This window comes from Helicoverpa zea, chromosome 4 (assembly GCF_022581195.2).
Source record: "Helicoverpa zea isolate HzStark_Cry1AcR chromosome 4, ilHelZeax1.1, whole genome shotgun sequence".
NCBI lineage: Eukaryota > Metazoa > Arthropoda > Insecta > Lepidoptera > Noctuidae > Helicoverpa > Helicoverpa zea.
In genome coordinates this window covers 7,865,141-7,890,114 of record NC_061455.1, presented here as the reverse complement: position 1 = coordinate 7,890,114, position 24,974 = coordinate 7,865,141, and the positions used below count along the sequence as shown (strand labels likewise).

General features: G+C 36.4%; 5 protein-coding genes across 6 annotated transcripts; 2 read left to right on the top strand and 3 right to left on the bottom strand.

The window, feature by feature from the left end:
- Positions 1-416: 416 nt before the first annotated feature.
- Positions 417-4,665, top strand: LOC124629588 (mitochondrial import receptor subunit TOM70). Its single transcript, XM_047163066.1, has 2 exons — positions 417-2,096; positions 2,738-4,665. Exons 1-2 carry the CDS (start codon positions 601-603, stop codon positions 2,889-2,891), a joined length of 1,650 nt encoding a protein of 549 aa, XP_047019022.1. The 5' UTR covers positions 417-600; the 3' UTR covers positions 2,892-4,665.
- Positions 4,666-8,054: 3,389 nt separating this feature from the next.
- LOC124630092 (zonadhesin) lies at positions 8,055-17,338 on the bottom strand. Its single transcript, XM_047163818.1, has 3 exons — positions 17,150-17,338; positions 10,929-11,046; positions 8,055-10,606 (listed from the first exon to the last, which is right to left on the bottom strand). Exons 1-3 carry the CDS (start codon positions 17,156-17,158, stop codon positions 8,658-8,660), a joined length of 2,076 nt encoding a protein of 691 aa, XP_047019774.1. The 5' UTR covers positions 17,159-17,338; the 3' UTR covers positions 8,055-8,657.
- Positions 17,339-19,766: 2,428 nt separating this feature from the next.
- Positions 19,767-21,010, bottom strand: LOC124629682 (coiled-coil domain-containing protein 97). Its single transcript, XM_047163195.1, has one exon. It carries the CDS (start codon positions 20,862-20,864, stop codon positions 19,767-19,769), a length of 1,098 nt encoding a protein of 365 aa, XP_047019151.1. The 5' UTR covers positions 20,865-21,010.
- Positions 21,011-21,340: 330 nt separating this feature from the next.
- Positions 21,341-23,324, top strand: LOC124630143. 2 transcript variants are annotated; one of them, XM_047163879.1, is made up of 5 exons: positions 21,341-22,260; positions 22,397-22,528; positions 22,669-22,725; positions 22,807-22,899; positions 23,127-23,324. In XM_047163879.1, the coding sequence occupies exons 1-5, from the start codon at positions 21,870-21,872 to the stop codon at positions 23,321-23,323; spliced, it is 870 nt and encodes a 289-aa protein (XP_047019835.1). In that variant the 5' UTR covers positions 21,341-21,869; the 3' UTR covers position 23,324. The 2 variants fall into 2 exon arrangements, with proteins under 2 accessions (XP_047019835.1, XP_047019834.1); XM_047163878.1 differs by having other exon boundaries at positions 22,663-22,725.
- On the bottom strand, positions 23,308-24,974 carry LOC124630142 (putative nuclease HARBI1). Its single transcript, XM_047163876.1, has 3 exons — positions 24,492-24,974; positions 24,099-24,376; positions 23,308-23,980 (listed from the first exon to the last, which is right to left on the bottom strand). The coding sequence occupies exons 1-3, from the start codon at positions 24,761-24,763 to the stop codon at positions 23,406-23,408; spliced, it is 1,125 nt and encodes a 374-aa protein (XP_047019832.1). The 5' UTR covers positions 24,764-24,974; the 3' UTR covers positions 23,308-23,405.

Below are 24,974 nucleotides of genomic sequence, written 5' to 3'. Positions count from 1 at the left end.
AAAAATTTAATAGAATAGACAAACTATTCATCTTCTTACTCATTACAAATTACTTTGAAGAAGAATAATTATGTACACTATATTTACAAACAACTATTTTACTAAAAATAAAATACTATATAGAATACTAAAAATAAAATGTTATATACAAAACATAAATACATGAAGAACCCTCAACTATTGATAAAAAAAAAAAAATGGAAAAATTATTACATGTTGCACTAAACTGTCTTCCATACATTGTTTCTTTTCCACCACCATTGTTTTTTTTGTAAAACCATCAATAAAACCATTACTCTACGAAACTAACAAACTTTCTTATTTTACCTCCCCACTCAGTTAGTCGATTAATATCGACTAATAGATACTGGCAGTTTTGAATACCACATGACGTGATTCATAAGTTAAAAAAAAAAAGAAAATGTCAAAGAATTGTCTATGTTTTGCTTTACCTTCGTGCGTGAAGACATCAATGAAATGGGAAGAACGGTAATGAAAATTATAAATTAGGTGTTCTGTATTTACGATATTTTGGGAGTGATTAACTGAATGGTGAATCGTTTATGGTTTTACATCTCTTGAAGTAATTTCTCACAAGAAATGGCGTCAACAGGCAGTACACCTTTTCCTAAATGGCAACTGGCAATTCTTCTTGGCGCACCTCTTGCCATCGGTTTAGGTTACCTTTATCTCAGAAACAGATTAGAAGATCCAGAAAAGAAGAAAGTGTCTGAATTGAAAGCCAAGACTACCATTTCATTGGATAATGAAGATAACAACGCTAAAGTTTCTGAGAGCGCTATCGACCGCGCTATGAAGCTGAAGGGTGCCGGAAACCGGGCATTCCATGCAGGGGAATATGACAAAGCTATAGCTTTATACAACGAAGCGATCGAGGCCTGCCCTCCTGACCGTCCCGTCGACCTTGCTACGTTCTATCAGAATCGTTCTGCGTGCTACGAAAAACGTGAAATGTGGGAGCAAGTCAAGGAAGATTGTACATTTGCTCTTAAACTCAACGAGAAGTATGTTAAAGCTTTCTTAAGACGATCTCGCGCTGCAGAGAAGAGTGGTGACCTTGTTTTGGCTCTTGAAGATGTCACCTCAGCATGCATTCTCGAAAGGTTCCAAGTGCAAAGTTCCCTTGTTAATGCTGATAGAATCTTGAAAGCTCTAGGAAGGCAGCATGCTCGTGAGGCTCTTGCTAAACGTCGCCCAGTCATGCCCTCTAAGCATTTCATTAAAACATATTTCTCTGCTTTCTCTGAAGACCCCATAACTAAACTGCAACTAGATGAGAAAGTTGTCAGTGGCTTTGCTAAAGCCAAGCAAGCTCTAGATGCTCAAGATTACGACTCCATTGTTGAAGCATGCTCTGATGAATTAAAAGATGCTGATGCCAAGTACAAAAATGAAGCTCTTTTGTTGCGTTCTACCTTCTATTTGTTGCTAGGAAGACATGATGAAGCTCAAGCAGATCTTGCAAGGGTCATTGATAGCGATGCTTCCACTAAAGTAAAGGTTAATGCCTTGATTAAGCGAGCTTCATTATTTACCCAATTGGAAAACACTGAACGTTGCTTGGAGGACTTTGCAAAGGCTGCACAGCTAGATCCCAATAACTCTGACATATATCATCACCGAGGTCAGGTTTATCTTCTTTTAGAACGTATGGATGAGGCTACAGCTGAGTTTGCTAAAGCAGTTGAATTGAACCCTGACTTCTCTATTGCTTATATCCAGAAGTGTTATGCTGACTATAGACATGCACAGATCAATAAGAATGTTGGAGCTTTGACACAAGTACGAGCTGACTTTGAACGAGCGTTGGAAAGATTTCCTCGCTGCGCTGAAGCATACATCTTGTTTGCTCAAGTATTATCAGACCAGCAGGAGTGGGGGCGTGCCGAGGCCTTGTTTGATGCTGCCCTGTCAGTAGACCCCAACAATGCTACCTTGTATGTCCACAAGGGGTTAGTGCAGCTGCAGAAGAGCACAGACTTTGACAAGGCAGTCAAGCTCATCAACAAAGCCATTGAAATGGATGATAAGTGTGACTTTGCATATGAGACATTGGGTACCATCGAAGTACAGAGGTAAGCAAAATCAATTAACAGTTTCAAACAAATATTTAGCAATATCTCCAAAAAAATGCTTGGCATTGCTATAAAATTTAACACGATTCAATTATTTTTTCGATTGTGATTCGATTATAAAATTTAACAAAATACCTTGTGATTAATTTCTAAACAGTAAATCTGTAAATATCTGGCATTTCTTACAATTGTCATCTTTGACTGGTATTATCCACTGTTATCACTGAGCTGTTTTATCATCCCTGCCAGTAAATACATATGAGATAAGAAGCTTTATCTATTGCTATCGTAAAAATAATTGTTTCATTGTTATGTAACAAACATCAGCCTTCAAATATGTTTGAGTTAAAAGTAGGTGAATGTAATTTCTCATTAGTATGATGGATTATTAAATACACTAGCTTATCCTGTGACTGTGCCCATGAAATTCAGCCCTTGAGGACTCTAAATTCTATCAAATTTCACAGTTATAACATTTACAAGGATAAAATTATCCTCTAAAACCAATCTATAAAGAGAAATCCAGTGTATGATACTAAATAAAATGATCAAGGATCATGTGACTACAAATAATGCCAGATTAATAACATGGTCTGAAGTTAAATTATCATTTTATTAATTCTTTTCTTTATCGTTTACAGAGGAAACCTAAGGCGATCCCTAGAATTATTTGAGAAGGCTATCTCACTAGCCAAGACAGAACTAGAGATGACACACTTGTTCTCTCTCAAAGATGCAGCAGCAGCACAACTGAAGGTATCTGAGCGCTGGGGACTGGACTGGACTGTGAGCTAGACTCTTGCCACTAAACTTGCCATATACTCAACGAGAATAAAACCTGGCCGTCCATGTTAGCCAGAGAGCTCACTATATTGTTCGTAAATTATTCTCAATATATGTATCTGTATGATATCCCCTTCTACATTACCATTTTTTTTATTTGTTAAAGCTTTAAGACTGCTTGGAGTTCTATTATTTCAATGTGTCATATCATTTTAATTACCAATTTGTTAGAGGTTTTAAAATATTGTGCCAGATCATATTCTCGTTGTGGACTTCTGGTACCTAGCCGCCGCCGACTCGCAACGCATCGTTGAATAATGTTTTTGGTGTTGATAATTCTAGTAAGCTGCTTCTTATATATAGCTTTTACTTTCCCAATCTATTGTAACTTTTAGGTGCACCATATACAATTGTAAATGTCAGTCAATATCACATTGTTATTTGATTGAGTAGATAAAATATTGCTAAACAATTAATCTGTTGTGCTATATAAATGTTTCACAAAACTTAACAATAGCTTACACATGTAGTTCACAAAAATATATTGTAAATAATAATGAAATACTTTGTTGAAAGCAGTTTCTACATGTAAATTGATTTATTGGCATTTATTAGGTATTTGATTTTAAGTGTCAAATAAAATTTGTGTAGGTTGTATGCCTGCTTCATATTGAAGTGGTAAACTAATTGTTTCTCAAGAAAACCTTTAGAGTTATTTATGTTCCTGCATTTAATATGAACAAAATATGTGTAGCTAAATTGTTATGTGTATGTACAACTGTTGGATTTATTATTAAAAATGTATAAAATCCTTTAATTGAAATATCTTTCTATTATAAGTCATTTAACATCTAGTGTGAATAATGATTGAGGCTGAGCGGGAAATTTGCGTAGGTCATGTTTAATTTTTCAATAAGTTTGTTAACTTATCGACTTTACATTGTGATATATTATTGTTTTATTTTTTTAATTTGCATTTATAGCCACTTAGTTATTTGAAATGTTGTATATTGAGTTTTAAATTTATATAATATAATCTTTTTTTAAAACATGTATTAACGAAATATCGCTCAGTCGCTACATTACATTGCAATGTGAATAAAAATTTTATGTTCAAATATTGTATTAGTTAACTACGAATAATAAACTTATGGATACGTGACATGCGCATATTAAAACTTATTCACGCATGCCACTCTTCGTAATACAAGATGGTCAGATTGTTCACTCATAAATGTTATAAAAAAAAGAAAAAAAAGCTAAAATTGTTAGTGATGCGTGAGTTGAAACACGGTAGATTTTAATTTGTTTTTTTTTTGGGTCCAAAGAATGGTTGCGTATCGGAAGCGGTACAAGCACAGCTACGACACTCAAAAATTGTAGTTGCATAAACATTTATATGTTGTGGTTATTTACGTAGTGGGAGTGCGCCTTGAGTTTGTGCGGCGGTGAATGCGTGCTGGGTGCGTTCAATACATTTATTCACCAATGCAGAGAAATAATAAAATCCATGTAGAGACAACTTCTTTAACTTATACTCCTTCAACTTATTCTTGTTTAATACTTCATGTATTTTTTTTTACCAAAAAAAAAATAACGTCGAAATACAAAAAATGCCTTCGAAAATATTAATTATTAAGATGTTTTGGATGCACCCTAAAATTATCAGTTAGATTGTGAATTTAGAATTGTAGCTCGCTGAGATGGTTCTACAAGAGTTGTTACCTCACCGATAGTGGATAGTTATCGATTTATGGAAACTACGAAATACATTATTGAAACTTAATACACATGGTTTTACTCTATTATTGCATTAGTCGTGCAATTGAATTCACGTTCAGTCGGCGCTCCCTAGCTGATCACCACTGCAATAGCTAACTAATATTTATGTATCCACAATGCTGTATGCTAAATAAATTAAACACATGCGAAATTGTCGGAAATTCTGAGAGTTGTGTTCTGCGGAGCCTTGATATTACTAACTTAAACTATGGGTAATATGTTTTAGTGTAAAACTTCCTGCATAGGTTAATATAGAGCCATAATTGAAAAACACATGCATTCACCAATTTTTACAAACCCATCACAATGGAAAGGATTAATATAAGTCCGTATTTGAAGTAAAACGCGGTAATATTTGGTAGTCCCAGATGTTAACTGACCTCTGTAGATATGCTGAGTTTGACCGCTATTAAAATCTAGTGGGCCTATGTAAAATCATGAAAAGTTAATATCATATCAAAAACAAGATATGCTAAATGCTTGTATTTGTATTAATTCATTTTCTCTTTGTAATCCACAAAACGTTTTGTTTACTGTGTTACAATGGCACGTTCACTTACAGGCGTTACGGACAGGACCCTTTAACTTATAGAGGATTATTCGGCCCAAGTCGGACTGCTGTAGCAAGAATGCAATGTGCACTTACAATAAACTGTAATGAGGAATATCGGACAGGTTTCAGTTTACAGATATCTACTAATATTTGCCTTTAAATACACCAAGTTGACTTTTAAATTGAGAATAATAAACATTGAGGGAGCATAGCGCTGATAAATTCTGATGACTAGCTATCATATAGATATGTAAAAACGAAAAAAACGGTTTGCTTCACCTCCAGTGCATTAGCACCAACCTACTTATATTTTGTGTATGGTTGGCGAAAAAAACTAAAAAACAGTTACTAAACGTAGAAGTTGAGTATTTTGGGGAAATCTAAACTTGATTTGTACTTTCGCGATCCACAGAGTCTCCCAATTGGGAATAAAACACCCGGTTACCCGGATGCTGAGGGGAATTTATTGTCCTCACTTCAAACCACTGTACTTTCCGGCTGTCATCGACCCGATCGATATACTTATGGATACTTATTGCTCTCACGCAAAAACTTCTGCATCGAATTTGTCACATATTATCTCTCTATCTCTAGTTATAGGCTCGTGGTCGTAAAACAGGCAGTGATGGTTTGGGGTGGATTATCCAAGCGCAGTTTACAATATGGAACTATAGCGATTTGAAGTTTGGGAAATGGTAATCATTTCCCAAACTGCCAATACGTTACCTACTACGCTACTACTTAAATAATAACCACTCGCCAACTGTGAAATTGGGAAATTTATTTCCGAATTCCACCTGGGGCCCGATTCGAATAGAAATCGAATCGCAATAGCAGTTTTAACCATATTGGGCATTCTGCTACTAATATAAGACCAATCGTATTCCAACGACATTCGATTGGTTTGCGATTGGTCTACTATTTTGGTGATTTTGGTCTATACGGTAGTTTGCTCTACAATCATATTGCAATAGTTAATCATTTGCAGACAAAATGAATCATTATTGAATGACAGAAAAGGATAAAAACGTTTATTTCAAAGAAAAAATAGCGGAATGCCACATACGGTTCAATCGTAATCGAGTCGGGATTGGATCGTAGTCGAATCGAGTCGAACGTGAATCGTATGTTGCTTAAGTAAAATTAGGAGAACCGGGCCCCAGATTACCTACGTATTAAACCGCAGTTTATATTATAGGCAAAAGGCATTAAAATATGACCTCTTTCAGTTTTTTATCTGACATACTTGCTCTTTTCTGTCTATTATTGGGAAATGTCATAACTTGCATAAATTAGCGATGACACAATCCTGAATTCCACACTGAGTGCTACTTAGCTTTTCAACGATTTCAAATATGCACACACACACATGTTGTTGATTAAGTTGTGGCTTTGGTTATTTTTGTTTAAGACAAATGAGGCATTGCTCTGTTATAACTGTTCGTCGACCCAGAGCGACTGGACTCGCTGCGGAGGTGACTTCGTGCCGACAACTTTTGCATTTAACAGCACACGGATGTTCCTTATCAATTGCACAGGAGGTGCTTATAACGATAGTACAAACTATATTAGTCTGTCCACGAAGCATCGTAGACAGTAAACCAGCTCATTATCTGTTTTCGGCAGAGAACGCGATGTGCTTTGTGAGATCATGGTCTGCGCGGGCGCGGCATGCGTGGATAGTGCAGAGAGGCTGCTACCTTTCAACAGGCGACGACAGCCTGCCGCGGTCTATGACTATCCCCACAAGAGCTATGACATGCAAGCACGAAAAGTAAGTGCTTTTATTTACAAATACAGGACATTGGGATTATCTATAATCGGTATATAGGTAGGTAATCTAATTTTAGAGAGTTCTAGAAATATGTAAGTTATAGACTGGTTATGTTATTTCCAACTTTTGTTTGCATGTTTCCAGCTCACGACTAGGTAAGCATGTGTTTTATCCCAACGCGTGCTATATTAAGTACCAAGTCGAAGTACCTACACAAAGAGCTATGATGCACCATCAAATGCAAATACTCTCAAAGGAAACCGCTGTCTTAGTTTACAGTTTACTATTCGGACAGTTATAATAAATACCCTATCCCTATGATTGTGCTTACTAGGAAGGTATTGTGTCTGCATCGCGGACTGTTTAGTGATTCAGATAGTCACAAGAAAATACTGGCATACCTATATTTCAGACATGCCGATGCTGAGTATAAGGTGTGTTTGTGTCAGGCAGACTGGTGCAACTCAGCGCCCAGCGTAGTCTCGTCGATTACGCAATACTTCATGAAGGGGGCAATATATGTCTTTGGGATTATTGTTATTATCTAAACGTAAATATATTTCACATTTGTATAACAAGTTTATAATTTAAATGTACACTTGTAGTTACTATCATTTACGCTGTTTTACTTATCTGCCGTTGACCCTCCGTCATAGATGACTCCTTATAGGCCACACTGGATCGCAATAAATGTGACTTTATGGGTTTATAAGCAGCTTTCACTTTATCTAAGGTGTCTCTGTCTATTTCTACGAAAAGGATGGTAAGAAATGTGTGTGTTAGTGGGCCGCGTCCGCTGGTCGCACGTGTCTTTTTTGTAGACGTGCATCAATCTAAACCTACATAGGTACTTAATTAGAAAAATGGAAAATTATTTGAGTTGCATTTTATCATGGGGAAAGGGACATAAATGTATACCTATCCATGTATACATATATGGGAAAGAAAAGGATATAGTAAAACAGGTGGCTACAAAAAGCTGAACGATGTAGATATAAGTATCAAACAAGGCATTTAGACTAACAAATCATCTAAAGAATTCAGTTTTAAATTAAAAAACAAAAAGTTATGTAAAGAATTATAATTGTACAATCAAATGTTTTCCTTATCTCTAAAATAAATACGTTCACTAAATAGGTAGGTAGGTACATATTAAGTCTTATTAAAAATCCAATTATTCACTCCGTCACTGAAACTACATCAACACACATTTTCATCAGAGGTGTAGTTTTCTTAGCAAGCAAAAGTATGCCTGTGAGGGTACTAAGTGATAGGTATAAAGTTGATAAACTACTCCTTACTAAGAAGTGAAAAAGCTACATTAAGTTTTACCAAACGGTAATTCGCTGTCCATCTCTCACGGTCTCACCATGAAGTGTGATAGGTAGGCAGTGAAAAATGATGTTCCGTTCGAATCGGATTTAGGTATTCAGTATTTTTTTGTAATCCGTACGTATAAATATTTTTTCTTCATACCACATTGGTGACGTCTAATATTCAACTTTTTGTCTTGTGTCCCGGAGTAGGCCGATCCATCGGTGGGGTAGATCAACAAATTAAAGTCTAATTCATAAATTTATCGAACATCTGCACCAAAATATATTTTTGTTTTTGGTATTGTGCTATGTAATTTATCCTAGTAAGTCTCTGACAAACATTTCTACTGCATTCACCTTTCCTCCTCTTGTTCACTGTCGTCTTCATCTTCCAGTTCGTCGACAGCCTGCGCCGCATCACTTGTCACTGCTTGCGCAATTAATCCAGTGATACCAGTGTCATTCTTTTTCCCTTCTAGAAAGTTGTAAACATATTCTTCTATAGTCTCCTCATCGAAAGGCAATAAGTCCTCTAGGTCAATTTGTCGTTTAGTTCTTAATTCTTTGCCAGTTTTTTTAGGATTTGAATAATCATTTTCGTCATTATCTACGATACCTTTTCTGTATATTTCAATTGGCACGTCGCTACCATCACTGACATCGTATTTTATCCCCAGATCAGTTTCTTGTATTTCTATGGAGCCTACTCCACTATCGATCAAAGTCTTTAGACTTTTTGCATTGTTCTTTCGAACAGCATCAGTTAAATCTAGTTTTTTTGCAGATTTTTTGACAATTGGATGAAGATGTTTTACTTCGTTCGTCTCTAAAGGCTTACTTATCTCATTATTAACTGTCTCTTTGCTATCTGGAACTTTAGGCTTTGAACCATAGGTTTTTACTTTTGAGTGACCTTGTATTATAAGGTACATTGGTACAGTTGGTGTCTCAGTTGTTTGTTTAACATTTTCTGAAAATTCTTCTATGGTAGTTGGAATAGGCGTTGTAAAACGATTGTGTAAATAAGGACCATGTGTATAAATTGCCGGCTTCTTATTTTTATCTTGTGAATTTACGTGGAATTGTTGCTTCTGAGCAGTTTTTATACTATCGACTGGCTTAACCGGCGGTGGTTGCATAGTTTGCATTGTTTCAATCTCTACGTCTTCCGGTTTATGTTCGTCAAATATATGAACAGTTTCAGAAGCATGTGCATAAAGATTGTCTTCGGGCCTCTCAGGGCCATTTACCATTGGCATGGACATCATTGGTCCCAGCATGTCAAACACGCTTGTTTCTAATTTTGTGATAGTTGTAGGGATTGGTGTTGGTCGAAATGCAGCGGTGCTTCTTTTTTCAGTAGTGGTTTCTTGAGGAGTTTCTGTTGTATATTCTAGCATTTCAGTCGACCTTTCTGTTGGCCATGTTATTTTAGTAAAAGCCATAGTAGGTGGTACGGAAGTAGTCGGTGGTAAAGCGGTCGGAACGAAGGTTGATACAACTGAAGGGTTAAAAGTTAATTTGGGCGGAGGTGGTGACTCAGATAACATTGGTTTGTAGAACGAATACGGATGCCTAGGAAATTCTGCGTGATCGTTCAAAATTAAGTTATGAGTTTCATTTGCAGAATCGTTGTCGTCAACTGGTGTTGTTGGTCCCCAACCAGCGTAGTCGCTACTGACAGCGTTATCGAGAATCTTTGTATCATTTGCGTCTCTTATCCAATTTTGAATAGTCGTTGAAGACTGATAGATTAGGTTTGATTCTTGTAGAGCATATGAAGATGTGATATGTTCAGGTCCAATAGTAGAATCTGGAATAAGGATCTGAGGCGGACTATTGGGCTTCGTTTGCGGTGGTACTTTATTGTTAATAGGAGGTTTCTCATCAGAGATTATAAAGAGCGGTGCTTGATGACCAGGCGGAGGTGGCGGCGGGGGTACTAAAATAGTCATTGGATAATGTTCGCTAAGTTTATATGTAAAGTCCTCGTACTTGTTTGGTTGAGGTCGGTGTACGTGTCGCCTGGGTGGCAAGGGAGGCTGTCGAGAAGTAACGCTGGGCTTGCGAGAAGACACACCTAGCATGAGCACTTCAGATTTTCTCTCCGGGTAATGTTCGCGCTCCAGTCTAGTTTCGTCAGCCCAGTAGTGGACTCGTTCAAGCACTGGCGGTTCGTAGTCATAGGTCGGATCGTTGCGCAGCGGGTCGCCTCGGCCTGTTAGTGGTTTCCATTGTTCAAAGTCCATACGTGGGGAAAATATCGAAGTTAAGCTACCTTGATTTTCTATCTCGGTTCCATCTGAAATAAAACGAAGATGTAAAGCTGAATAAACGTGTTTTTTTTTTTTTTCAAAATAGGACTTAGTATATAGGAACTGGGTCTCTTTATATATGCCAGATACATAACTTACTGGATCATACAATAAGAATGGCTATTGAATTCTGATCAAATATAAATTAATGGCGGATGTTTTTCGATTTCCGAGAGTCTTTTTTCCCGTTATTCTCTATGCAAAATTTCAACTTAAACTGTTTAGTAATTTCAGTGAAAAACCCGTAACAAACGAAGTCACTTTTGGATTCTTTAAGTCAGTAAAGATTAGAATCATAAGTATACTTACAAGTCACATTTGCAATTTGGTTGATTGGAGCCGTATGAGCAGCAAGCAAGTCCGAAGAAAATGATCGAGAACTTGCCACTGTCACAGTGAACAATAACACCAAAATACGTTGATTTATCTGCAAAAAAAGCAATCATATTTATTAAGATATTACGAACATATACTTAATTACTAACAAGGTGGTATTGTACATAACATTCACGAGTAAACGAGACTACTTTTTTCGCGTTGGATCGATACGTTGACATTATTATAAAGCGACTACCCCATTGAATGCATATTTTCGTCCTACATGTGCATGATTAATATTTCAGTTTTTGTCGCATGCGTTTGTATGTAACTATTGAAAACATGAATTTCATCCAATTAGAGTGAAGGCGAATGGTTTTTTGGACGTTTTGGACACGAGACTGCCTCGTTAAAATGCCGGCTGCCTCGATGGGAAGAAAGACGAGCTAATTTAATATTATAACCATCCTCTTTATTTATGTATACGAAATGCCTGACCCCAATGGCTTTTTATGGAAAAATCTGAGCAACATCAAGTCGTTTCCTTATTCATATGCGTTGTTCCAAATTTATTTACTGAATTAAATCACAAATTAAGGCTAAAGTATGAAATTTTACCATTAATAAAATATTAAAAGATAATAATGTAACAACACAAAGCCTGTACGTACCTATAGGAAGGTTTAACAACCAATAGATATAGACTTTATATATATTTACACGTAGGTATAGGTATACCTCAATTGGAAAACTCTTAATTTTCACTATGGTTTCTAAGATTCGCCATACAAATGACAGATTAATTAAACAATATTAATTTTATACGGTGTACATTATTTACACGACGAGACATTAAACTTCGAGTACCTTTCACAGCTTACTTACAGTAGAACTATTCTTTACAAGCTTATAGCAATATATTGTAGACATAAACAGCTCGCGAATTCTATTGGCAAGACGTTTATTGGTAAATTGATGGGATGTGAGACCTACTGGCATGGCGACGACACCTCAGGTACCAGGATACAATGGACACAGCAGCAGTGAAAGCAGCGCGTGCGCCGAATCACTAACGCGGACACTACTTGACGGGAATCATATTAAGTGCTTTGCATTTAATTTATCCTATTTTAAATTTCCTTTCACTCTCCGCTGTTAAATACGTCGTATTTAAAAGCTTTGTTTAAAACGAATATGGTAGAAACTGTTGTCAAAGTTAGTCTCTAGTATCTAGTAGAGAATAAAAATGGATGGCTATGTGATATGCTGCGCAATGCCAAGAAATCCTATAAAAAAGGACCGCCTAGACTACCTATTTGTTTTAGGATCTTATTAATTCGTCAAAACAATTGGCTTTCATTGATATAGTCTTTAATCATATGACTAGAAGATGTTGCCCAGTCCTTTTGAATCACTACAAGTAGGTAGGTACCTCTAGGTAACTGCAACTGAAAGAGTCAAGTGGTGATAAGTGTGTACCTATTAGTAATTCCTAGTTAGTAATTCGTGTAAGTTGTTGAAGTGCCGGCGAACATCAAGTCGGCACGTTCAGTAAACATTTGTTCGAACACCAAACGCGGCACAACTTTCCTTTTCTAGTTTTATAAGCATTGTGGTTAACCGAGTCCTCTAGTTTTACTAACTGAATGAAATTATATACTAACCACCGTCGTGCTCAAGTTGCTAGTGAAAACAACGTTGACGATTCTAAATGCTTGTAAGGATGGAACATGTGCGCTTTGAATATACCAAAAACTTCGCGGTAAATCCTTCTCAAATAACTTACTGAGTATCAAGATAGCTTAATTTATTAACTAAATAGGTGGTCAAACTAAGTATTATGTAGATAAATTGATGTCTACTTGGTTATTTTGTTAAGCACGCCAGTTTTTCTTCTAAGATAATCAAGGAAGTAAGATGGTTATAAAGTGATGGGTTGACTTTTTAACTCAGTCATGAACACGAGAAGATTGCTTACGGGTAAGTGAACTTTGTAAGTTTTATGACGCATAATGCATCTGCCGACATTATGTATCATTACTTTTTACTCACATCCATCTAGCTGGTGCCAGGGTAAATACAAGACTACCTCGCTAGTCTAGTATGAGCATATTGAAAACTACAGCTAGACTTAACATATTAACGAAAAGCAAACTAGGTTCCTTTTATCTATAGAAAGTTTTAAACTTCATGTTTCGGTGAAAAAAAAAGTTGGAAACTAGTAACGTATCTAATAGCATTTTATATGCTTGGTGTAGGTACCTAATATGGTCCCAATTATTAACATCAAAGATTTCTTATGGATGAACTATGTAACTATGACTGTTTTCAAATTATTTTCCAAGTTTAGTAAAGACGGAAACACCTCCCAGTTGCGTGTAGAGTCGAGTAAGCAAAGTGCAGTTGCCCACTTAATTTTAATAGGTAGGTATGTAGGCACCAAGAATTACCTACGTACACCTCTACAATGGACGTGACATAAAACTGCCTTCGAACCTGTCTCCGACACAGATTCCGTTAGGCTTCGGTGCCAGCGATGCTGCATACGGATACCAATATAAGCGCAGCGCATGCATTATTTACGTACATCTACTAACTATTATATTAGTCAACTACTAGAATACATAATTTATTTCCTGATTGACCTAACCATACTATAGTTGTTTATTAAAAAGCAGAATATATCAATGTACGTGCGGCATCTATTTCCATTCAACACACAATTTAGCTTATCCATTATCTTAAGACTTAGATTTATTAAAATAATAAATATCATCGCGGCCTGTAATTATAATTAAAGACATTTTATTTGTTAATTATGCAAATCGATACGATTGCGATTTATGGCGTCGCGAAAACGAAATCAAAGTGTGATCTAGATCAGATTCAGTAGATATGTGGAGCTGCGTAGTGGACAGTCTGGCTATAATGAGGTGTCGGTGTCAGTTTGGCCCACTACGATCATTGTGTGCACCGCGCTACTCAACGTTCTTCCACTGAATATGGTTACGTTACGATTACAATTGACTACGATCGTTGCTTCAAAAATTTTGTTTTTGCATGAAATCTAGAACGCGTTTGGAACTTTAAAACAGTAATATGAGAAAATGGATCAAATAAGTATAGGTAGGTAGTGTGTGCATTGTTGAATTATTTCAAGCGGAATACTGAAATCATTACGTTTTCTGTCAGAATTATACACATGAAATAGATTTCTTTGTATCATTGTATGTATTATAAAGTTTAATGAAAACTACCGGTCACAGATCTGCGATCGAGATTACTAAATCTTTTACAGGTACCAACGGATATTTTAAGGCCGAAAAGTTTGTTTTCTTCAATGCGCTTAAATTAGGTCAAATGAATAGGTACAGGTCCGATTTGAAAAAAAAATCTTAAATAACACATTGTACCTATCTATGTCGATAATGCTTTGTATAAGGGTGCACTTACTAGGTAAGTCAAGCAAGTCTCTAGACTTAAATCTATTTAAACTTTATGAGATGCGCCTGAGAGATGAGATGGATGACTCAAGGATTAATTAACTGTTTAAAATATGTTATTTTTATTAACAGTTGTGATCGACCAATTAAGTTGCAAACGACGCTTATGCGTGTAATCAAATCATAAAACGTAACTCAGCTCAGGCGTGTCCGTAAAATCAATTTTGTGTAAATGTCTGAGCAGACGCAGTGTCGCAGTGAGTGAGCGTGGAGCCGACGCACGCCGGAGGCGGCGCGGCGGTGGTCGCGGGCCCGCAGTGATGCGGCTCATCGCGTGATAACCCTCACTGTAATCACTCTTACGTCTTTTATCTCCGTTATTTTATTTATTCGTTATCTAACATTACGTTGTATACCTACCTTCATGTGAGAGAGGAATAGGTACCGGTACCATGGTGGTTTCACTCTGTGTTGTCACCTTATCAACCGCAGCGTCACGTTGATGATACCCAATATATTTTAACCGGACTATTAGACATAAACCATTATTCATGTTCTTCCAAAACTCGTATATATTTGTTAGTGAAAGTTTTTAAAGCTTTATTTATAAAAGTCGACGTTGATTCACGAGAAGCAGAGAGGAGACGGGGATGCGGGGGTCGGAGGGGAAGGGGCGTGGGAACGGCGCGCGCGCAGACCGAGTGGCGCCACGGGCGGTTTGACGCCAACGCAGCCTCGCAGCCGTCCGACCGCCCTCCGTCAGCCCGTCCGACACGTCCAGCATGTCATACATATACTTCCCAAGTCGATTTAATTTCTGTTACCCCACCAGCTTCAAATTCTTTGATCGCAAAGCTTATCACGAAAGTTAACGTCAGAGTAAGACAAAGTAAGCTACTGAATATTACAGGCATTTCGAATTTTCATCTCAACTTGAAGTACCTATATCGTTGTTCGTATATGGACAAGAGTCCACGTAGTTCAACATTAAGAATAATTTTATTAATCAGCGATAGGAACGTTAATTTTTTTGTACCTAACACCACGTGCTTAAAATCTTTTCTGACTTTTCGGAAGACATGTATTATTTAAGGAGGCGACATAAAATCCATTTTAGTGAGTGCTAGATGGATGGTCTGAGCGGCGGCGACCTCTTGGCGTGTGGGTGCAGAAGGAGGATAACACTTTCACACGCTGTGTCGATGACCCGCGCCTCGTCCGCGCTGAGGACTTGCCCACGTACGACGCGCCCGCCCGAGGCGCCCGCCCGCGCCGACACCGCGTCCCACAGTAAGACAGATTTCCCCAGGATTTTAATGTTCGGATGATGCGGAGTGCCTTAAGTCCAAGTTCACAAACGTCAGTTATCTTAAAACGACTGTTTAGTAATCATTTCCACGTTTAAATTTTAAAGTAAACAGTTGTTTAAAGAAAAAAGGACTTTATCGAGGAACCGTACCTTAATACGTATGTCGATGGTATCTAAGTGTTAGAGGAAACTTCTAAGAATCACTTAACACATAAAAACACATAATTTATAACACCGAAAAGGTCTCGTAGAATTGAATTATTGGTATGTAACTTAAAAAGCTTGATCATCTAATATTGACTTGAACGCATCTGTTGATACGAATAAAGCAATGTTATATACTCAAAGGGGGAAAGGGGTTGTTTTAGTACCGTTAGAAGGGTGCCAAGTAGGATATGGATTTCTATTTGAACCAAGCAAAGATTTCCCTTGTATTTAATAGTCAATAGTCACGGAGAGCTCGTAGTGAATACCTAATAGTTACTCTTGAAGAATAATGTCAGTAGCTAACAATTGATATTGAGAATGCGTGATAACCAAGTGTTATATAAAAACGTAGGTATCATCTTTCCGATCACGTGTGAAGAGATGCCCGGAAGCCAGACCTACTTATACTGCACATTAAGATTGCATGAAAAGGGAAATCTACTACGTATTTTCTTATCCTTGTTGTAGCCTGTCAGGCTCTGGTGTGAAGGCATGCAGTCTACTGGGAACAAGTTGGTTTACTTGTCAGCAACTAAACTTTATTACGCGCCTTTGACCTACACTTGACCGGTTTTTATTAGTGTACTCATTTAGATACCGCGTCAAACACGTCTCATTCACGTTTATTACGTATTTTATGCCAACTCCCACAGTTTATGAACTTTTAATTAATGATTTATTAGCTGTTGAAAAATTTTGGCATTTGCTTTATTATTTTGATCTTGCCCATCACTTATCCATACTTCTTTTATGAATTAATTTATAGTTGACTGAAAGTTCTTTGTTAAAAAAACTGCGGTACGTGTGAAAATATAGAATAAACTATAAATATTAAAAAGACTACTTAATTAATAAGATAGTCTCTTAGTAAAGTAGAAAAATGCAAATAATTGTTTGAGAAAGGTTCTCAACCAATTTATATCAGGCTCTACGCCTACGCGTTGATGTCTTTCGTTCGCGCACGTCTTTGAATTTTCGTAGCGCATTTGCATGCGGTTTTTATTAAATATCAATCACACAATTTATAACAAAAATATTATATGTACCTTTAACACAACTGATAATTTTAAATTCATAAAACAACGAAAATTTTAATTCAATGTTAACAAAAATTAAGTTTGTTTTATTTGGTAACATTTACTGAAAGTTTTGGTTTTAATAATATTTTTATAACTGTAATTACCTATATGTTTGAAATAATCAACTACGAAACATAACTCACTGAAAAGTTATTTATAAGAAAAGGAACTCACCAAAAGCATTGTTACAACGGGAGACGTCTCAAAGGACAACACTACACGAATGTCACAGTATGCGCGTGCGCCGGTCCAGCGCGTTTCCCGCACGACGTCTGCGCCGCGTCTGCGTCCGCGCGCCCATTCATAGCGCACGCGCCGGGCACGCACCTCGCCGCGACCAAGGCGCCTTCTCCGCACACCTGATACACTGAAACAATGGTTTTCTTCCTTGCAGTATGTCACTGTATCAACTACGTAGGTGTCTTGATAAGCTAAGCTCTTCTTCATGAGTCATCATATTCCTCTTTTGGTTATGTGTAATCTAAATAATACATGATTGATGTAGAGGAAATGAAATGCGTGAACCGTGCAATTTACCTAACACGAGAACCAGTTACCAATTTAAGGTCTAAAATTTTCAGTTTAAAGGATTACCCCATTTAATATCCTAATGGCATACAGAGTTATTTACCTAATTATTCCACAATACAGGACACATAGGAGGAGTAATTAATTAAATTTATTTAAATCGGCTGACCTCGTTGTGCAAAATTTAAAATTTTTACGCTTAATCTGATGTTTTGGTTTTCCGTTGGTAATTTTTGGGACCGCTAGCTTAGCTGTATTGTATGCAAATGTTGTTAAAGAATGGGGTGACATGGAGACTGCGTTACTGTGACAATACAACGGAGTTGTCGCTGACCTGCCTCCGGGCGCCCGCGCCAGTTGCCAGTAAACATCAACAGACATATTACACATAGTATCTGCTACATAAACAAATATTTTCCGTCCTAAAACCCAGTGTTAGTATATCTAGCAAAGTCTGCAAACCTGGAAGCTACGGCACTACTTACCTCCTATTACTTAATCTGCTTTCTACTAGGTACTTAGTACTGGGGCCCGATTCTCCTAATTTTACTTAAGCGACCTTCGATTGACGTTCGACTCGATTCGACTGAGATCCAATCCCGACTCGATTACTATTGAAGCGTATGTGGCATTCCGCTATTTTTTCTTTGAAATAAACGTTTTTAATCTTTTCTGTCATTCAATAATGAATCATTTTGTCTGCAAATGTTTTACGATTGCAAAATGATTGCACGGCAAACTACCGTATAGACCAAAATTACCAAAATAGCATACCAATCGCACACCAATCAAATGTCAATCGAATACGATTGGTCTTTTATTAGTAGCAGAATGCCCGATATGGTTAAAACTGCTATTACGATCGTATTGCGATTCGATTTTGACATTATTAACTTAGGAGAATCGGGCCCCTGATACTTCCTTCATGCGGATGCGTAATCATCCGTTTATGGGTTCCACATTGTTATCGTAGTTCATCCAAAAACTGCTTCCATTATTTTTTAACCGGATTGGAGGAATTTTTATTACCAAGTTATATTCGTATATTATAACAAGGATAGTGGAAAGTGTGCATCATTGGCAGAAAACAACTGCAGCACTTAAGTAGGTACGAGTACATGGATATGTAGATACAAGTTACTAGAATACTCCGTATGGAAAATTCAAATGTACCTGTTGTGATTTTTTAAATCATTGATCTTAAGGGCAAATGTTGCACCCCAAAAATTTAGTGTAGGTATTATGTAAAGCCATGTAGCCAGAAATTAATGAAGTATTTTAATTACAAACACCTATGCTGGAGCTACTCCATTAGACCCTTCGTATATAGAACGAAAAATACTACACAAAACAAAAACACGTAGCTGTGTGGGTATGTTATGTGAAATTTGCAGTTGACTTCTCAGTATGCATACCACGCATTAGCTACCTTAGAAAGAGTCCACAACAACAAATGCGATGGGCAGCCGCGCCAGTGAAACGCAAACAGTATTCGAAACGATCAATTAACTACATCTATAGTTATAGAAAAGTTGTTGCGATGCTTACTCTAAGTTGTGCAACATCACCAAGTATATTTTAAATTAGGTATGTTTAATAGATATTACAGCAGTTACGTAGACTTATGAGTTATGCAGTAACTCTACAATAAGTTTACCTACCTATATGGAGATCTATAGCTTCATAGCTTGCGCTGGGGACCTGCTATTGATGACGCATGTAATAATTACAATATCGACAGAAAAGGTAACAGATACCTATGTTAAAAAAAATCGGCCGTTGTCCACTTCAGGCCACACGCAGTTCTGTGTTCCGTAGCTATTTCATGTACCTACTAGTGTGAAGGTGCACCTATAAATTACAGTTTTTGATTGATAATAGCACAAATTGGAACCGATGCGATAACTTGATTCTAGGGCACTCACTGCGAGTATTGACCCTTCGCGGTCTTATCAGAGGCCCATGTGCAGTCTTGACCCTTCACAGCACCCAACATACAATCTGTGTACACGTTGATTACGAACTTCTCGCCGCAATTCAAATAGAAAACTAGGAAAGAGGGCGCCAGCGAAACGAACGTCAATTTTTGTAAGGACTCAAAAAGTAATGTTTACATGTGACACACAAATTTTGACTCTGTTGCTAATAAGAAGTTAGAACCTCATGCTCAACAGCCAAACAAGCAGTTACCATTACCAAAGAGGAATATTTCCTTGAAGAATTAAACAATCATACAATGAATTCAAATGACATGCCCATTGGACTATTTGTACCTAAAAAAACTGTATCTACTAAGAAGATTCATGTAAAGTAAAACAAAAATATAGCTGTTATTATTTTTATTGGTGATATGTTTCATGAATACATCCAATGGATCATCACAAAGATTCCCAGAGTTCTTTCTTCCATACTCTTGTACAAGTTTCATATGCTCCTCAAGATTTTCAATGTCATTTGATTCTGAATCAAAGTATCTGTCTTCAGCGTCTTGTGAGACTTGCTCCAGGTCATCATACTGTTCATTATTGTCAATACTATTGTAATCAACTTCTGCATCTCTTCCCTCTAAGAAACTGCAGAACATTTCTTGCAAGAATTCCTTCCTCAACAAATTCCTTTCTGGGGCAGTAATCAAATTTTGCTTCCTAGGTTCTGGCATGTAACTTGGTCTTGTATCTGGAGTATCAAAATCACCCCACTGCTTCTTTTTTATGTTGTTGCTATTATTGCTTTTGGACTCTTCATCTATGTTAGTCAGCTTCATAGACTCTAGGTCTTCCTCTAGCATCTGCTCATTCTTCATTTCTCTCATCTCATTTCGGTCAACTGTTTCTAAAATCATGCTTAGAAAGGTAAGGTTTTCATTATCAACATTATCGCGTTCTTTAATTTCCTCATCAGATAAGTACTGGCCGACAAGCTGTTCATAAAGTAAAGGATTTCTGTACATCATTTGTTTTTCACAAAAATAATCTGTTTCATTCTGAAGTTTTTGTAAAGCATTATATCGCCTGTTTCTGACTCTTTTATATCGGCTTTTGTCGGAATGGTAAGTTTTTAATTGTTTGATACACTCACGAAAGCTCACATCAGCAGTAGATTGCATATTCTCGAAGTAACCAATGTGATGAGGTGCCAGATATTTTCCGAATTGTAATAGAAAATCAGTGGGTGATTTCTTATAAATATCACACGCCATTTTAATCTTTTCACTGGTTCGAACCTCCAATTCATCTACGTGTGCATTCTTAAAGGATATTTTAGCACATCTTACTAGATAATCAATTATGTCGTTGATGGGATCAACATCTTCTGCTTCTTCAAAATTTTCTTCAGTAGTGCTTGAATCTTTTGTGTCCATTTTAAAAAGATTATTTAGACATTAAAATAAAATAAATAATCACCAATTTCCAAATATTTTCGCATCCGTATTGAGGTTTTTCATAATAATATTGTTTTAAAAATTCTGATTACAAATCTGTCACATTCGACATTACAATAATTGTCAGTGTCACTGTCACTATAAAATAAAAAGGGAGAACTCAGATGTGAATGGTAAATATAGAGGCACATAGAGATTTAGGGTAGAGGTAAGAAAGAGTCGAAATTACTGGTTTATCCTAAAATACTGGATTTAGTCTGGAGCATATCTATAGTTAGTTGTAGAACTTAATATTATTGTATGTACAACCTCTTTGGTTTAGGTACAAAAATTGATAGAAGAAAAAAAGTGTAAAAGAAAAAAAAATGTAATGTCAGTTGTTGTAAAAAGCTTGTTATGTGTGAATTTATAAAATTAAATATATAATTGGACCCTCTTGAAGACTTTAAGGGTCTGTTTCAGAATGTATGGATAAAGTTCCAAATAACTATGTTACACATAAATTATTCGGATGATAAAAGTTCCGAATAAGAAACATTGCGTTTCACAAACATAATTTATCTAACACATAACTATCTGAAACTTATATGTAAGTGCGGTGGCAACACCATATACAAACGTTTCGTTTCTTGATGTCATTTCATTAAGTACAAAAAAAAGTAAAAGAAACTACTTATAAACATATTTCAAATTATACAAGAAACATTGATTTACTTTAATATTTTTATAAAATTAGTTATTATCCACATAACGGTTATAAAAACTTACACAAACGATTTTATGGCAAATGAAAATTGCTGGTAACGAAACGCGTTTGACAGTGACAATTACTCACAGTCACATATAAGTATTAGCAGCCGCGCGTGGTAATTTAAATTTTTTATGTTAGTCGTTGGTGTTTGTGTTTCTGTTTTTTTGCTATTCTTGCGATTTGAGTGTACCTCTTGAATACATTTATGCACAGTCATTTCTATGTATTGAAAAATGACATCAAAACGTGAACGAAGCGTTAACTTCAGCCGGGAAGAAGTTGAGCTTCTAACTTCACTCGTTGCTCAACATAAAAGCATTTTAGAAAATAAGAAAAGTGATGCAGTCACATGGAATGAAAAAGAACAGTGCTGGAAGACATTGGAGGCACTATTTAATAGCAAAAGCGGTACTAATTATCGTAGTGCCAAAACATTAAAAGCGAAATACGAAGGAATAAAAAGAAATACCAGGAAAAAGTCTGCTCTAATACGTGCCGAAACGTATCGCACGGGAGGTGGACCTAGTGCTGCTCCTCCTCTGACGCCAGTAGAAGAAAAAGTGAAAGACATGATACTGTTGTCTGTAGATGGAATCGAAAGTGAATTTGATTCTGATCATGTTGGTAAGATCATAAGTTTAAAATTGTTATTAGTTCTGTACTACTAATATGACGAGCCGATCTGTATTTTGTATGTAAGTGAATTATAATACAATTGTCATGCTCTTCTCTTTCTTATTTAATTTTATTTATGTTGCAGATCCTATACAAATAGACACAGTATGTCCTCCACCAACACCTTCCACATCCAACCAATTAACACAAAACATTGAAATGATTATTGCAGACAATAACTGTGTCCAAGTGGATACCAATATAGAGCATCACATGAGTAAGTTACTTTTTCTACAAACCAATTTAACTTAAATAGCCATATTGCCACTTGTTTTAACTAAAATGAAATATTTCTACCAACAAACTTTTCATCCATTAAACTCTTGTTAAAAACTCCATTTTCGTTTTCAGCTGAAGGTCAGTCTACACAAAATGATGACTCTGATGAGGAAGGGCATTCCAGAAGAAAGATAAGTAAGTAGTGTTCCTGTTGTGTCTCCGTGTTGTTGATAAGCACACCTTCATAACATTCTCACCTTTTCTTTTTAATTTTAGGTCAATATACTACACCCAAAAAAGTTGCCAATGATGAGAAGTGGACTAATTGGAAGCCAAAATCTCTGCGCTCCAAAAAACATCCTGCCTTATGTAAGTTCTTTTAATCGTTCTTGTTTTAGTTCATGTATTTAGATATTTTATATTGATGTGCAGTATAACAGAGTTGCAATGTAATGGTTCAACCGTCAACCTGTGGTTTGATTGGAACTCCACTATAGAAGAGACCTAGATTGTATGGGTAAATTAAATGATGTTGATACCAGCTTGTGTAATTTTTACCAATACATATTTACAATAAAGAAAATATCTTGTTTCAGCTGCTGAGAAGATGAAAAGGCCATTCGAAAGAGTAGCTGATGCAAAATTAGAGATTGCAGATTTACAGAAGAAGATTCTGGAGGAAGAATTCTTAAATAAAAGAAAGCAATGGGCCTTTGAAGAGGAAGAAAGGGAGCACAAAAGAGAAATGTGGGCGTTGGAAAAAAAATACTTTTTAAATAAATTTGAAAAATAAATCGTTTTTTATTTAACACAGAATACATTTAATAACCTACTATATTAATGGAATGCAAAATGCCTATAAATGACTATCATTATTATAGTAATGAACCAAAATAATCATTAATTAAATTACTTCGCACTGTTGCATCCCCCACATTTTCTAGACTACTTTGATTCACAACATCGTGTTCATCTGGCTCACCCACGGGGTAAATGGCTTCAAAATGGTCATCTCGCATATCTATTGCAATATTGTGCAACACTGCACATGCCACTATTACAGCCTGTACACGAGATACAGATAGCAAAATTTTTTTTGATAAAATAGGGAATCTGTTTTTCCAAACCCCATAGGTTCTTTCTACTACATTTCTGCTTCTTATTTGGGATTCATTATACAGATGTTCTGCTGGAGTCATAGGAGTTTGTAGTGGAGTAAGTAGGTATGAAGTATTTTCATATCCTCTATCACCAACAATTACACAGTTTCTAAATTCTCCATTTTGAAGTCGTTGCTTTATAAAAGAATTATTAAATATTGTTTGATCATGAGCTGCTCCTGGCCATCTAGCCACTATGTCCAAGATCCTTAACTTTGCACTCACTACAGTTTGCACATTAAAAGAAAATTGTGATTTCCTGTTTCTCCATTCTTCTGCATTGTTTCCACCTGAAAATAATGTAAACAGCATTTATAAAAACAGCTCAATTTGATCATTTGGTACATAGTTTGACAAATAATCCTTTATTTACATTACCATTCATAGTACCTATTTAATATATATTACCTGGAGATTTTATGGGTACATGGGTACAATCGATAGCACCAATAAGCCTTGGGAATTTAGCTATATTGAAAAACTCTTGCTGTATGTCTTCAGTGTTGCTTGGGAATTTGATAAACAACCCACGCAATCGTGCAATAGCTTGTGAAACCAGGTAGACAAAGCGACTGGCAGAAGCTTTGCTTACACCAGAGAAATCACCTACTACTGTAAGAAAGCTTCCCGTCGCGTAAAACCTCAATGTTAACAGTAGACGATTAATTGGCTTTATAGCCAAATTCCTGAAAAAAACATTGGAGTTAGATCAGGTATAGTTACAGTAGGTATATACAATAGCTAGACGGAGCCGAGACATTATAAGAATACAGGCTGCAGGTTAGGTATATGCTTACTTACCTTTCTGTAGGGACAGATATTGCTTTCTCAATAATTGAATACACAAACATCACAGCTTTCTTAGTGAGTCTGAAGCGCGCCCTGAAGTCCGTTTCGTCTAATGTCTCCATATAGTTTATTCTTTCCCGATACACTGGAGTCTTGCGTGGTATTGTGAGTCTATCGAAATATTCATCAAACTCATCTTCAAGAGTCTCAAAAATGTCCATTGCCATTGAAATAGGTATATAATTGTTTAAAACACAACACGAACGAAAGAAAGAAAATGTCATTCAATTTTAACTGTCAAACACACTACTTATGTGTCGGATAACTGTGCTATTTGCCACTTCAACCGACCCATAACTTATCGCTGACTTTATATGACACATAGCACTATTCGAAAGTCGTGAAACGCAAAAAATGTGTTTATCCTACAAATAAGTAACAAATAGCTTATTCGGAACTTGTGCAGAACTTATCGGTACATTGTGAAACAGACCC

Bases quoted from the DNA above. Each gene is read 5' to 3' on its own strand.
- LOC124630092 (XM_047163818.1), bottom strand. The intron at 10,607-10,928 runs GTAAGTATACTT...GTTTTATTTCAG, and splicing joins CCAAATTGCAAATGTGACTT to ATGGAACCGAGATAGAAAAT.
- LOC124629682 (XM_047163195.1), bottom strand. From the start codon at position 20,864: ATGGACACAAAAGATTCAAGCACTACTGAAGAAAATTTTGAAGAAGCA.
- LOC124629588 (XM_047163066.1), top strand. From the start codon at position 601: ATGGCGTCAACAGGCAGTACACCTTTTCCTAAATGGCAACTGGCAATT. The intron at 2,097-2,737 runs GTAAGCAAAATC...TATCGTTTACAG, and splicing joins GGTACCATCGAAGTACAGAG to AGGAAACCTAAGGCGATCCC.
- LOC124630143 (XM_047163878.1), top strand. From the start codon at position 21,870: ATGACATCAAAACGTGAACGAAGCGTTAACTTCAGCCGGGAAGAAGTT. The intron at 22,261-22,396 runs GTAAGATCATAA...TTTATGTTGCAG, and splicing joins ATTTGATTCTGATCATGTTG to ATCCTATACAAATAGACACA. The intron at 22,900-23,126 runs GTAAGTTCTTTT...ATCTTGTTTCAG, and splicing joins CAAAAAACATCCTGCCTTAT to CTGCTGAGAAGATGAAAAGG.
- LOC124630142 (XM_047163876.1), bottom strand. From the start codon at position 24,763: ATGACATTTTCTTTCTTTCGTTCGTGTTGTGTTTTAAACAATTATATA. The intron at 24,377-24,491 runs GTAAGTAAGCAT...TGTTTTTTTCAG, and splicing joins ATATCTGTCCCTACAGAAAG to GAATTTGGCTATAAAGCCAA. The intron at 23,981-24,098 runs GTAATATATATT...CATTATTTTCAG, and splicing joins TGTACCCATAAAATCTCCAG to GTGGAAACAATGCAGAAGAA.